General features: G+C 38.7%; 1 protein-coding gene across 1 annotated transcript in view; it reads right to left on the bottom strand.

Annotated features, from left to right (window-relative positions):
* CRACD (capping protein inhibiting regulator of actin dynamics) overlaps positions 1 to 15,888 on the bottom strand; it is a 104,042-nt gene that overhangs the window by 17,908 nt on the left and 70,246 nt on the right. Inside the window, 1 exon segment of the mRNA XM_079306119.1 lies at positions 8,518 to 8,653. Coding sequence (XP_079162245.1) covers positions 8,518 to 8,653 — 136 coding nt within the window.

Genomic DNA, 15,888 nt, shown 5'->3' with positions numbered 1-15,888 from the left:
TTCCTGAAATATTTCAGGGAATCATTCTCAATTAGGAAGGAAGGGACCGTGGAGTTATTTTCCTGCTTTGCTGTTTTTCATGAACAGAAAATTCTTCAAAGGTGATCTCCCATTTTTGTCTTGTGGTACTATGAACAAGTAATTCAACTGTGCAGCTTCTATTCAGTGGAAATGTCAGGTACTTACTTCTGTCAGTACCCTGACAGAAGTTTGTGCTGAGAGCTGTGGAAGATTGGAGTAGATAGGAGGTAAAACAAAGATTTTTTTTTTTTTTCCTATAGCACAGATTCAGTAACACAGCACACACATGAGGAGTTGTTAAGGAAAGATATCCTCTAAAGGAATTCAGCTCAGTTTAGTCTTTCTTGCCATAGTTCCTAGTGGGCTGGACTCTTATATCAAGTTTATCTATATTATCCCAGAAACATTAAGAAATTTCTCTATTGAACCATTAAAACAAAAATGACATGTAGAAACTCCTCATAATAATGTTATTAAAAGCTAGAATAGCTTTTCTCAATCTCCTCACTGAGTTAGAGTTAGTTATTTTTGCCCATTTGAATTTTGGCAGAAAGTAGTGACATTTGTATCATAAAGCATTTTGGCATAGTGGGCAGTTCTGAATGGCACATTTTTATTCCCACCTGGATTACTGGAATAGTCTAAAGGCAGGGGTTTCACCAAGTCCTTGCAGGCTTTTATGCAAGCAGTGCAACCCTCTGACTTGAAATCTCACATGCTTCCATGGTGTACATGGGAGCTGGAGTGGGCAAAATGGTCTGTATGAGATCATGTGAGGCCTTTAATTCTGCCCTATTCCTGAAGGCCTTCTGATGCCAGAATAAAATTATTTCAGAGAAAAAGTCTTAATTTGATAATGTGTTTTCTAAGTTGAGATTGCTCCTTTCTTCTTCCTAAAAGTCATATCCTTAGACAAATAATTCTCCCAGGCAGAACTATTAGCATTACTGAGAAACCACCCAGGAAAGTAAGGATCTGTGCATCTATTCCATGGTGAGAACATGCACACATTAACATATTGCTTGCAGTGTGTTTTGGAGGAAGGGATGGTGTGTTACCCTTCTGATCTTCTGACAAGTTCTTGATGTGAGTGTGTGTGCAGCACTAGGTGGAAGTTCAGTGATGGAGCAGCTGTGGAGAAAGGTCTATGCTTGAAAAAGAATGGACTTTTTAATTACCATCAAGAGTGCTTGAGGGCTCTGCAATAACAATGTGTTTTATATAAAAACTTAAAATGTAATTCCTGATATTTCCAAGAAATATACTATCCTCAATATTTATGGACTGCACACAGTCATCACTGTTTTTTGGTTGTGTGGTTTTTTAAAATTGTTTCAAAGCTTTAAAAGTTTGCTTGCTCAGACTGGCATAAATTAGTTTGAAGATTGAGGAACAAACTCTAGTAACCCTCACCCTTCCAGAACAGAAGGTGCTTCTCTGTATTATTTATTTATTGGCCTTTTTTGAACAAATTTATCTTTAAAAAATAAAAAGCTCCACTGGCCAGTTTCTTTTGGTGTATTCTAATCTCTAAAGCTGACACTAAATACCAAATGACCAAATGTCAAAACCTCAAATAGCTCATTACAACTATTGAGCAAATTTGTTCTTATTGCTTTTAAACAGTAATGCTAAACCTGCTTCGTGGTCTTTTTTAGAATGTGCTTATAATGTAGCTACAATGGAATTACCCTCTCAGAAAAATTCCACAATAATGCATTTTCTACTTGGTCTATCATAAAAATTCTGAAAACACATCATGCATGAAAGAAAATTAAAAACCCACAAAATTTATTTTGGAGAGCACTCAGATAGTCTAACCCAGAGATGGAGAGATACATCAGTTTAAAATACAAGACCTTTGAAAAGAGGCCATAATAGCTGAAAAGGAGCATCTTTAAATATCTCAAAAGTTTCAGTTAGACATATATTTCTGAACACATAAATCCTCTGCAGTTAAGAATTCCCTGTGCTGGTTTGTGGATGATTGTTGCCTAAGGAGGATTATTTGCCATGCCAGTCATTAGAAATTGCAGGCAGCATGGCATTTTGTTCTTCTGCTATTGCAGAGTCATACCTAAATAACCTTTTGAAAATCTCCACAGATGCATATTGGGCTCAGTCAAAAGACCTTAGTCTCTTGGTTTGTACAAGAAGACTTGTAATTTAGCAGCCAGAAACCACCATCTTGCTGTGAAATCTGCCAAAGAGAAGCAGAACCAAAGAGATCAACTTTTCATGCCTGCCTCTCCCACTTCCAGCCTTAGCAGCTCCAGTGGATATTCCTGGTCCCTCAGTTTGCAGCCAGAGGATCAAGGTTTCCACAGGACTAACAAACCTTGTCAGCACCAAAACAGCACAGCTACCCCCAACACCATACCATAAAGCAGGGGCTGGAGACACCACACTCAGGGGAGCTTGAGGATGAGATCCAAGCCAGGTTTACCTCACCCACATTTTTTTTTTCTGTAAGATCCATGAGGTTTCTATATGATTCCTGATAGTTTATCTATCCACACACAACCTGGGTGGCTGTCAGTGTGATTAGTGAGGTAAGGGGCAGGTCTGCACATCTAATACAGGCAAATAAATACTAGGAATTCAGAAAAAAAATTATAAGTTTGCACTCATCCAATTTTAAAAATCTTCCTTGGTAACTGGGCCATGACATAGGCCCCCTTCTATTTTATGCAAAACAACTTTCTAAAATGTGATACTATATAACTATTTAACCAGCTTCCCATTAATAACTTAAGGAATAAAGCTCCTAAGTAAAATTGTTCTGCACTGTCTGGCACCTGCAGCTGATAAAAGAAGCCCAGACTTTCAAAGCACTGTTTGCATTTGCATAGGAAATGCCACAGAACAAGTTTTCCATATTAATTGGCAAAGAGCCCAGATCAGGCTGTACATCTCCTCTCTCACTCCCATTTGGCTCCTCTTCTGTGTCTGTGCCTACTTGCATGTGTGTTGGATTCAGGCCCCTGAAACAACATCGTTCTCAGGGCTTCATGCCTGGAGTGAATCCAAACTAGATCTGCTGAGCTGCTTATTCTCTTCAGTTAAAACTCATTAAAACAGAGTGTACTATTTCAGCTGGTTCCATTCAAACAAGGCTTAGAAGAAATGCTGGCCATATTTTCCCTTCAACCCAAATATCTACTCTTCAGATCTGTTTGCAATGCCTAAATACAACAAAACTTAATTAAGTTTTCTAGAATACATAAATAGAAAACAATTACTTAATTAATACTTGTCCTAAAAAGAGGCACAGTGTTGAATTCCACTTGATCCTTTACAGTCTCTCAGAATGACCCAAAAATCAAATAATACATAAAAATACATAAGAACAGGGTGAGCCCATAATGAGATGTTACTTATAAATGCTCCAATCATTTGTGGCATCTGAGGAATTTTTATACAGTCCAACTTTGCTTAAAGAAATACTTGTTTTGATTTGGAAGTGTTACAAGTTTCAACTGCTGTTCATGTGTTCTCATGCTGTGAAAGACAGAATGATTGTCCTCTATTCATTTTATCAATTCCACTCATGATTTCAGGCACCTCTATCATATTCTTCTTGTAATTTCTTTTCCAGGCTCAGAAGAGAGTTTACCTAATCCATGGTGAGCTATGGAAGTTAGTTCTTCTTAATCCAAACTAGAAAATCTGCAGCATATCTAAACAAATTAAATACCCCACATAAGATTTTTTTTTTTTAACCAAGGAGAGGATAAACTGGAAAGCATCATGTGAAAAGTCATATTGGTACAGCTTTAGAAAATAATCCAGGTATAAAATTAACATGGCAACCTATAGCAAATTAGGAAAATAACTAGTATTGGCACAGATGTTTTGGATACCAGATGCAGGGTAGAAACTATTCCACTGTCCACTGTTGGAGTAGCATGTGATGAGGGGTGTTACATTTGAAAAAACCTTTTGGGAGACTGAAATAGAACAGTGAAGGAGATTGGTAAATGGAGCCCTGGAGATGTGTATTTGCAACAAATCCAGACACTAATGAAGATTCTGGTGCACAATGGTGATGGATCACTTACACATGATAATTTGTAAAGAGAAGATTTTGTGGAGATGCTTGAAGATACAGCATCTGAGGCATTTGTCACATCAGTCTCTCCTAAAGCAAAGCAGATGCAAGGAAGGAAAACTTCCCTTTCTTGGAAAGGAAGCTCATTTTCAGGGATTACTGTGATCATAGGAAAAAAGAGGATCTGCCCAAGAAGTGCTAGAATGATTTAGAAAAATATTATTAATTCCGTTTATAAAGCAAAAAGAAATTTCAAATATGAGGAAAACAATTAGGCTGCAGTGGCACTAGAAAGTTTTGGCAACAAAGAAATCAGTTTTAAGAAATACAAAGCCAGGCAATCATGAAGTAAAAATTTACTCCTAATTCTGAAAATATCAGAGCATTATGGTAAAAGATAACACCTTTAATGTTTGAAAAAAATGGCTTTGTAGTTTTGTTGAGATCTGGGCAATAAGAAATAGAAGATATATTGGGAGGGGCTGTTAGATGTGCAATGCACAGTGAGGGAAATTCTGGCTTGGTCATTAGCTGAGATATGCTAGTGACCAGAAGAAATGTAATCCAAAACTGAACAGTCATAAAGTCTAACAAAAAGAAAATTATAAGGGTCATTCAACATTAAAAAAATCAGGGAAATGTGAATTTTAAAAGTGGTCCTTTTGCATTTGAATGAGAAGTTGGAATTCACAAAAATGTTTTATCATAATATCTGTATAATAAATAGGTGCTTTATAGCTTTAGAGAGCAGAGACCACATGAAATAAAAAAAGATGTAACTCATGAGTTCCTAAAGGCCACAAGCTGTATGTCACAGTCAGTCTTTAATATTTCTTGCAGTTGACTGCTGCAGCCACACAGATATCAGATGACCTAGGATAATTTCAGTAAAGGCAAGCAGTGGAGAACAAAGGCAGTAGCAGTGCCACACCATGGCATAATCACAGCAAGTAGGAAAGAATAGTGTAGACACTTCAGGAAATCAATGTTTTAAACAAGCTTCCATTTTGCTTGCTGCAGTTTTTGTAAAATAAAAACTCTCTTCTGTTCATTTGCTGACCATTTCTAGCATATATCAGAGGCAGGAAGAAGAGTCACAGCTACAAAATGTCAGAAAATAGTTCTAAGAAACTTTAATGGGAGAAGAAAACCAATCCACTCTGGAAGAGAATGATGTAAAATGAAGCTCCAAGAGTTGGGTTGTGGAGTTTTTTCTGACACACTGCTAGATTTACATTTTAAACATTCCTTCACAGCTCTGTATGACAAGTAAAGCAACAGATCCCCAGAAAGTAAAAAAGTTCTACATTAAGAATACCAGTGCCTGTGTACCACCTCTTGCTGGGAGCAGGTTCAGTATGGCTTTCCACACTGGATCTTAAAAATAAGGTAATGATAAATCTCAGCAGTTCCAAAGGACAAGGAAGATACTGCTTTTATAACAATACCAGATGGCTTGAGCAACACAAAATAACTTCAGGATACAAAAGGGCTAGTGGGGGTTTATGAGAGGTCAGGCTTTTCTCACTGACTTCTAGCACACAGTAAAACCTTTGAACATGATCAAAACCATTTACAGAAAGCATGATAAGATGAATGCTGCCAATCTGAAAAGCAATAAAACAAAATGAGAGCAATTCCAGGAAGAACTAATTTACCTTTCATGCATAATTAGAAAGAGAGAATTCCCACAATAAGCAGCTGAACCAGTGCACAGGCTGGCCAGCTGCCCAGACTACTACGGAGTTTGCACCATCACACAACATTTTTTTGCAGGTTCATCAACACTCCAAAGTCAGCAGAAATGCAAGACAAGAAGGGAGAAACACTTTGGTGATCCCCAGAATGAGATCCAGCACCATCAGTATTAAATGGCTTGCATTGCTTTTCTGACTTCAAAACCCTTTTCCCTGTGCTGTCTCCTCGGTTTGTTAGCGCAGTGCCTTTTCCAAAAAAAGATTTAAGTTTTCCAAGAACATTTGCTGTACCATCTCCAAGAATAAGTATCTTGAAAAGGGTTAAAATCTGCAGAGCTTTTGTTATTCATTTTGGAATGCAGCAAGTTTGCAGTCTGCATGGGGCATGGAATCTTGGCAATAATTCTTCCATCAAGAGTACCTTGCCAGGTAAATGGAAACTGCAAGTGCTGTGCTTCCACCCCAAGATACAAGCCTGGCAAAACCAAATAATGCTGGGGGCACAGCAATGACTTGGGACTTGGGGCTGTGCACAAAATAGCTTTCAAAGAGTGGAGTACTCTTCAGAAGAGAAGACTGTCTCCTCTTAATCCACTGCTTTAAGAAATACAGATGTTGCCAGTTTGAGTTAGCTTGCAGAAACAGATTTCAAAGTAGGTAGAAGTTTCTGATATCAGGAGACAGCAGCAATGTTTTCTGTGACTGCAAAATCCCGTAGCAAACACTGGTTGATAGAATAGAAGGAAAAGAATGGGATGAATAAAACCTTCAAACAGGAATGATCGTCCAAATAACTCATCAGACCTGGGACTCAACTCTAAGGTCAGTTTAAAATGTGCAATAGGATATTGGTATGATTTTGTCCTAAAACTCAGGGAACAGTTGCAGAAACTGTGGCTAGAGAAATGGGAAAAGTAACATGGTGGGCAGCAATTTTTTAAGATACAAGAAGTGGTCCCTGTGCTTATTGTAGGGAGTCTTTCCATGGGTATACAAAAAAAAAATCCCTGGACATGTAGATGAATGTATAACTTCTGTGTAAGCATGTAAATACTTAAAATGTCACTGCAATTTATCATGCATTTCTTTTCTGAATGAATAAGTGGCTCTCACCATCATCATTAGAGTTGAAAAATGAATCTGGTGTCTTACATGCTGGGTTTCAGTGCCGTGATTCAACATTCTAGCTACACCAATATGACAAAAATTAACTACCATCCTTCAGTTTTAAATAAAAACGAAAGCATATTTTTCACATCAAGCAGCTGAAACAATATTGTCCCTTAAAATAGATGCAATTAACCACACTAAAAAAAAGTGCAAAGTTCATATGAGCAAGAGAGTACCACTGGCTTCTTATTTTGTGACTTACAAGGGTGACATTTTGTTCTAATTTTCTTGATTTAGCATTTCCTTAGTGAACACAGTTGTTACCAACTGCATTAACTGTACTTTTTCTCAGGTGTCTTAGTTTAGCAATGGCATTGGGAATTTAAATTGGGCATTTTAAGCTGAGTTTTGAAATGAGAGAGAACACCTCTGGAAGTGAAAAGTTTTTTAGAGAAAAGCTAGTATACAGAAGCCAAGAAAACAAATCCAACAGATAGGGAGGGCACAGCTGCCTGAAAGAGTCAGTGGGCTTTGTAGGGCATTGCAGGACAGGCCCACATACCTCAGGTCTTTGCCTGTAGTCAGCAATCATTTCACATATAATGGTTTCCAGCCTGGAAAATAGCATGCACTGAATCTACCTGACCCAGGGAAATTTAAGCTGAATAACCAGCACAGAGGAATTGGAGATGTCTTAGTGTGGTTTCTGCTTCAGAGTTCATCCACAGTCAGCACAGCTAGCCCTGTGCAGGTGCTCTGTCTGCTGACAGCACCAGGCAGGAACAATTCCATCCTGAAGGTCGGAGCTGTCTGATGTGCACGATCTCTCACTCACCAGGAAAGATGGATCACAGACTTCAGAGGTAAAAGAAATCAATGGTATTTTACCAGTCATCCTCAGGGTAAACAGCACTTGCACAGCATAAAAAAATTATCATCATTTTGACATAATATGTCAGCATCCTGAGCAATAAAGTGCAACGTGTTTCTGAAGGACAGCTCTCTCGAGGTGCAAAGCTGGGAATCTTACAGATACACAGGGAGTAAAGCACAAAATTAATTTGAGCACTAAGGGGAGAGAGTTCTGGAAAGAAGAGAAAGTGGATCATATAAAGTTCTTTAGAAGCAAATACCTAAATGTGTTGTTTATGCTTTGGAGAGAGAAACAAATCCATCTTCCATGAAGACCTTTGAAAGTGTAGTGAGAAAAAGGAAGAAAGAAGTGTAATACATATAAACATATAATTAAATTGGCTTCACAAAGAAGTCTCACTCTGCATGCCATTCCCTGCCCTCAACACAGACTTAATTTTTTTCTCTCATTAACACATATGTAGCACTTAGGCATACAGATCAGGACATGCCAAAACCATGAGTTCAATTCAGATGAGTTCCACAGGCACAGACCTTTCTGCAGATATGTTTGCAGCATCACTGCTGTATCCTTCAAGACCAAAACCTGGAACTTCTGTAGATTGTCTGAATTACTTGCAATGGTTTTTGGCCAGAGAACTTAACATGACTGAGAAACTGTCCCAAGGCTATTGGAAAAGCAACCCTTCTTTATGCACATTTAACATGTTCTGGAGACCATTTTCCACCACATCTTAAATATTTTTCCCACTTACAATTTCTTACCTGAAGAATTTTGACTTTTCCTAAAACGTTCTCCTGTGACATTGCTTGAATGGCCTGTTCACTCTCTGTTCTCCCATCAGGTATGAAAATACTGTCATGGGAAAAAGCTCGACTGCCCATAGAATAATGGGAGGATCTGTTAAAAAAACAAAACAGCCAACAAGTAAGTAAGTACTACAATTAATTTATGAGAGTGACTCTTCTGTCCTGCTTCTAGATGTTTCCCCCCAAGTGCCTTCTACATAAAGCCTTTGTACATTCCCAGAGTAAATGCATCCAAACACTTTTGGTTTTCAAAAGTTTAACGGAGGTGCATGTTTCCTTTATATACAGTCTTCCTCCTTGGAAGGACATGAGTTGGGTGTTTTTAATAAAGTTCAATTGATTTTGCTTGTAAATCTCAAATCTAAGTGTTACTTTCAGGATACAGGCTAGATGGTGATGATGTACACCTTGCCAGACTGCAGATTTAAGGAAGTGCACTCAAGCTTGGTGTCACTGCTTGGGACACACTGTCACTCCTGGTCAAAGAGAACAGCAGGTGCCAAGCAAAGGGAGCTGTGCAACACAAAAAGAGGTGTTACAGTGTAGAAAGCCACTGTTACAGAGCCACCACCTTCAGCTGATTACTCAGCACTTCCTGGGGCCATAAGCACCATCACACTGACAATAAAAGGTTATCACCAAACCCCCAGACTGCTAGGAAGCTTATTGCACCAAGCTGGGTGTCCTTGATCAGCCACACAGAGTGAGAAATGCTCGTGTGCTGCTGCTAGACTGAGCACCAATGCCCAGGAGGAGGGTGTGCTGTGAATAAACCAGTTATACAGCCCTGGTTGAAGTCCACGGGAAAAGGCATGAAACAAAAAGGGGTTTCATTGACCAGAAATCATTCTAATGAATTTAATGACAAGAAAAGTTAGAATGTTGGTTTTTTTAAAGGCTTGTGGTTTTGGGGGCATACTGAGGAAAAAATGTATCTGTTTGAAAGTCATGTTTTGTCTCACCTAGAATATCCCAATGTAAGTGAAAAGTCAATAATCTACAATCATGGTAAAAGCCACAATAAAAAAAAAAAACCAACAAAAAACCAAACAAACAAAAAACCAGAACAACTGAGAGGGCCTAAATCTCTCCTTTTAATAATCTCTTGGCAACCCTATAGAATGCATTTATAGTTTCAGAAAACAATTTGCTGGGAAAAAAAAAATATCGTTTTGATACAGATCTATCCAATGTAACCTGCTACATATGTTAAGCATTATAAATAAATATTTCATCAAAAGCAGGGAAAATGATACTTTCAGAGAGAGATGCAAGTAAAAGAACAAGAAAATCTAAGTTTCACAAATTTAAGAAGATCGAGATATTATCTTTTCTAGCTTTTAAAATGCGCTAATTTTTCATGAAGTCTTCAAGATATTTCAATTCATACTCTGGAAGCAAATAAGTTGTGAATGTATTTATTATATTTTCATCTCCTTTTTCCTTGAGGTATTTTAAGTAAAAACAATAATCTTTTCTTACCAAGGAAGAGTGTCATATAGGGTTACATAACCCTGTTGAAAGTGATTAGATGATAGACTATTCTTGACTTTTATGAAATAATTTCATAGAGGTAACCTGAAAAAAACAGGATAAGAAGCCCCCCCAAGTCCTCGCCTTCTCTCTCATTTATACATAAAATACTTTAGCACTCACAAAATAATCAGTCAGATTTTGGGGTGAGAACACACACAGTTCTCTGAATAATTTAATCTTCCACACTGTCACAGACTAACTGGAAAACTATTTTTCATCCAGATTAATATTTGAGCAACATGCTTAATTTGAAACAAACCAACACACAATCAGGCAAAGAGCTGGTCAATATTCCACAACATTTTTGGCCATGGAAGAAGAGGAACATTTAATTGCTGCTATAGTCTATGTTAGATTTTTTTCTTTTTTTTTTTTTTTTAACCTGCAATCCAATTGCCTCTGGCTGTTAAAAGTATTACACCTTTAAAGTCTCTTTTAGAAACCTTTTATTAGCGAAGCCATAAAATTATATTTTTAAACCCTCTTTTAAAAAGGCTTCTGTGCCAAATCACCATGACTCAGTCTGTACACAGAGCTGTGGGAAAATTGCATGGCACTGAAATATCTCTACCTTGTTTGGCCAGCCAGGAGTCAACTGGTGAAACACAACTTGAGATTTGTCTCTTAGACAGAGACAAATTCCTAGCAGGCCTGGAAATTAATGGTTTCACATGAAACTGAATGAAAGTCAGCTTTTCTCATATAATTGTGCAGATTTATTTGAACTGAAAGCTCCAGCATTGTTCAACAAGGTGGGAAGGACACATGCAAAATTTGACAAACCAGCCCATGGGAACCCCTCCTGCATTTGCACTGCCCAGTGTGAGAGCCTGCTGCAGGTGCAGAAGGCAAGGCCACTGGGAACTGGTTTTTTGCTATTTACCTTTGAGATGAGAGATCTGCTGAGAAGGCACAGTCCAGGTCATATTACTCTCCAGAGAGGATCCTTTCTCAAACATTTTTCCAGCTATGCTGTGCTCAGATACTTGTGGTTTGTCTCATAGCTCTTGCTGTGCATACAGCACCATTCACCCTTTTTGCTGCCCAGTGGGTTGGACTTCTCATATTAAATCAAACACCTCATGTATATTTGTGTTGTTTGTTGCAACTAATTAGTAGGCAAGGGTTGCAATTCAGGCACCAAAGAGTTCAGTGACCTGTTTGGAAGCTCTTCTTGACCTTGCTATTGAATTGTTAATTGTTATATTGAAGTTGGGAACAGCCAACCTGCAGCTTTGAAGCTGAAGAGAATTTGCCCTCAGCTGCAGTTGACCAACAGCAGGAATCCTTTGACCTTAGGAATTGCCTGATAAAACCTGAATCTCTGAAATGGAAGAAAAGAGCAATTGCTGAACTCAGTTCTGGTGGACTGCCTGTGAGTGGTTGTAAGTGAATCTTCCCCATCCTGCTGCAGACCTGAGGACACTTGTAGGAATCTGGTCTCCCCCTCTGCCTGCCAACTTGGCAAAATTTCATGTGAAGCTTCCTTTGGGGACACCAGATCACATGAAGCAGCTTTGCAGCTCTATGTGACCTGCAGCCATAAATACATCACCACTGAAAATCCAGCCCTGTCTTTGACAAGTGTCCACAGTGGTACCAGTGGCGAGTTAGGACCACACTAAGCATTTACAGCATCCAATGTTCTCCCAGACACCAGCTGCTCTCTCCCCTCATTACAAGGCACCACACATTTTTGTTTCATAGAGCTGAGGACAAGCATATCTGAAAGGTTTTGTTTCCATTTTTGTTTTCTTGTTGACTTGATAATAAAACATACTCCAAATTGTCAGAACACATGAAACAGTCACAAGGAGCCCCACACCATAGTGAATTATTGCCAGACTGCTCTCTCCTCTATCCCTTCAAAATGCTTTGCAAATATGCTGAATATTTAGGAAGTGGGTGAATGAGCAATTCTGCTAGCCACATGTCCAACAGCTGGTAAAAATAGTTTAAGAATTTTGTTTAAATATCTATGTAGGCTAAAGAACATTGGAAAAAAGATATTCACACGTTGTAGTAACCTAGTTTCTTTTACAGCCAAGTTTAAATAGCAGTTAAGGTGATTTCCAAGCTAGTTGTACCTTCTAAAAGGTCTCTTATTTTACTCCCTTGGAGCCCACAATCCTTTCACATTTTCCCAGTTGTGAATTTGACAGATTATATCACAAAGGTCCTTTTTCCACTGTTTTTTTTTTTTCATTTTGCTCATGCTCTAGTTTTGGAAGGACTGAATTTCTTTTAAGTCATAATACAATATGAATAATTGAGTTTCCTTTGCTGCTACCCATCTCTGAAGTTTTTCTCAGAAGTCTTTATACAATAACATCCTCACAATCCACATTTACAGACTGTTCTGACTTCAATTAAAAGGCATGTCAATATCAGGAGTGGATTTCAGGAAATTCCCAGCATGACAGAGATATATGGGCTACAGTCATAGCCATGGCTGAAGGTATTACAGTTTCAAGCTTCCATATAACTTCCAAGAGAAGTGGGAAAACAGGGGCATCAGTTTATGAGCACTTCTGTTGATAATTCCAGTGATGACACTTCAGAGGCTGTTTGTGCTGAAAATGGTTGAATCATCATCTGACTCACTTTCAGAAACCTGACTAAATTACATGAATTATGGATGTGCTATGTCAAAATACAAAGCACTTTTAATAAATCCTTAAACATGTCCTCTCTGAAGATGTGTTGCAACCCAAATATCATGTTCCAGATTCAATTGCAATACACAGATTTTAAAATCTAATTTTTTCATACTGAGAGTTAAGTTAAATTCCATTTGCTTTCTATCCATTACTCATTTTTCTGAGGGGTATGTGTGTGCTAAGGAAGTAGGAAATGTGAAACAAATCTCCCACAGTAGAATGGGACCACCCTGAGCCTACAGGAAAAGTCTTGTTCCTCTCCTATGAAATGCAGCAAACAGAGACCCTCTTTGGACCCTCCCTCAGCCATCCACTGCTATGGATCTATTTAGATGTGATTTTCTATCAGTTCCAGGTTCCTCAAACCAGGACTGGGTGAGGTATCACACTCTCTTAATCCTCCTCTCCATGTGTTCCCATCACCTCCCATCACCTCTTTTGTGCCTTATTAGTGGTCATTGTTCACACGAAACAATTCAGAGGATCAGAGAAATGAGAAATGTTCTAGTATCTAGAATAACCAAGAATCAAGTAGAAAAAAAAAAAAATTAAAATATTTCCCCAAAACATCAGAATTCAAAAATCCACACAAATTCCTGGTTCAGCTGAACAAATCCTGACACAAGTTTCCATGCTAGCTGTATATCTAGAGAGCTGTTGAGCTGTTGGAAAGAGTCAGGCATCAATCAACATTTACAGGTCTGGGTCTGCACCCTTAACTACATCAGAGCATGTGCAGGGACACTTTTGCACAGAATACAACATTATTGTATTGACACTGGTGGCTATGATGTTTTTAGACCCCATTTTTCTCCAGAGCAATTTCTCCTCTTAAAGACAAATGTATGATCCTTTAAAATGGGGAAGCTTTTCCAGAAGGGAATACTGAGACCTCAGCTCTTACATAATCCCATGCTGGTGCATTACTGAAGTACAGAAATCTCACACCACCAGTTGCCTCTTTGGTGTGTCATAAATGTTCCTCCCACTCTCATATTAAGGAGTTAGAAATAGAAACTGGAAAATAAAGAGAAAGAATGACTTGTTCTGTTCTTTTATGTTTGTAGAGACCGACTCCAAAAAGCCCAGAGTCTCATGACTTTCACTCTTTTAAATTTCCATTAGAAACCAATTCTGTAATCGTTAAAGATCAAAGTCAACTTTCTAACATAAAGCCATTTTGAAACAATAAAAAATTTAAAAAGCATGCAAAGCAAGAAAGAATTTGGTTCAGCCAGCTATTGACCCTCCATATAATCTCTTCAAAGAAAACTGAGAACCACTTCCCAGAATATTGCCTGAGGGGAATGACAAGTGCAGTGATAGGTTGCCTCTACTTGATGTTTTGTTTTGAAAAAGAACAACATTTTGCATCTCCCATGAATGTCTGCAGGGCAGCTAGAGATGAAAAACATAAATTGCATTTTCTAGTCATTCCATGGATGCATTAATACTGTAATAGAAGAAAATGGATTGTAATTCTGAGTATATTTTTAGTATCCTCTTTTTCATCTGCTGGAAGAAGAGCTTTGGTTCTAATGTGCCTGGATGGGGAATACTGTTCATGCTGTAACATGATTCTGAGTTAGAGTTGTGCTCAGGCAGCATGTGACTTCATTGCATTAACAAACCCACAAACATGGGCCTCACAATCTCAGCAGACCAAGAGAGACTTTTTCAACAGGGAAGCTATTTCATAAACTTACAGATCGTTTCGGCATTCATTCTAAATATATATTCATATCACATTCAGGAACCACTGAATTTCAGGGCACTAACTCTGGGAAAACTGCACAGTCCCCCTGTTATGACCCATCTGAGTCCCACTGATGCCAAGGATCAGCTGAGCAGACACACTCAGAGTAGCCCTGCTTTTTTCAAAGATATCACACAGCATTGTCTTAATACAAAGCTCCAGGCTGGTGTCATCAAGGGACTATGAACTCACCATAATTTTATTTTTCTTAGAAGTAGAGATCAAGCCTAGCTTTAAGTATCTGATGCATCATGCTAATAATATAACTAAAATTATTATAATTAGGGACATAAAAATTAACCATGGGAAGTATCAAGGCCCTGAGTGCACTAACAAGCTCTGATGTCCCTGATCAGCCTCATCTGGAGCCTCCACCTGCACACATGGGTCAAGGAATTCATTTTAAGGTCACACTTGAGGCTTTGGTCCCTGCCTGAGCCATGCTGGAGAAGTGCTGGTCTCAAAAACTGTGTCTGGCCATGAAGATTTTTGTTCCAGGAGGATCAAAGGAGGAGTTTTCAGACCATTTTCCTGGCTTGCCTTTGCCCTGCCTTCTCAGCTATGGACCTGCAGCAGGATCATGGACCCCTCCTGCTGTGGGGTTCCCTTAGTGTCCTGTCTGCCTTCCTTGAGGGAGTGGCCCTGTCCTTGCTGCTGTCTGACAAGAAGGTAATCAGATGGGACTGCACAGTTCTCAACACATGAATTTTATGTAATTATTTACTAAATTGTCTAATCTCAGAAAGTGTCAGCATGTGCAAAGGAAAGCATCACCCTGGTTTACAATAATTCTGCAGGTGAATCCTAATGCAGCTTGAAGACGTAATTCACCTGTTAGCATAAAAATATGCAGATTAGTAAAAGGAACAGGGCTCTAAACAGTCCAGCTTTCACAATTGACCTGACAATCCACTGCATGTGACACTATTTTGTCAAATAGCAGCATATGTTTTGTGAAAATTTTTTGCCATATTTTTGTGAAATATGGCAAAATGTATAGAAAAGAAAGTGAGAAGTCTACAATAGCCTTGGCAAATCTGTTTAGTCCAGAGCCCAGCCCTAGACCTCACCAGCTGCTGAATATTACAGTTGTAATGCAGAATCTGGAAGGAAATGAAGCACATGATGGTTAGGAGGGGGAGTGCAACAAAAACATCCAGAAGGGAGGCAAGGAAGAGGACAAGTGGGCAGTGAGACAGTCAAACCTTCCAGGGAGAATACAGCAAGACAGCCTATGTGATGGTAGTGAAAACCAGAGTGAAAGCAGTTCTGGGATTACTGAGGTGAAAATGAAGCTGATCATAGTCAGGGCTGAGGGCAAAAGATAAGTTAAAAATGAGAAACAGCAACACCTGATATAAAATGTCAGGGTTT

This window comes from Erithacus rubecula (genome assembly GCF_903797595.1).
Source record: "Erithacus rubecula genome assembly, chromosome: 5".
Lineage (NCBI taxonomy): Eukaryota > Metazoa > Chordata > Aves > Passeriformes > Muscicapidae > Erithacus > Erithacus rubecula.
This window is presented reverse-complemented; position numbering and strand designations above follow the sequence as displayed.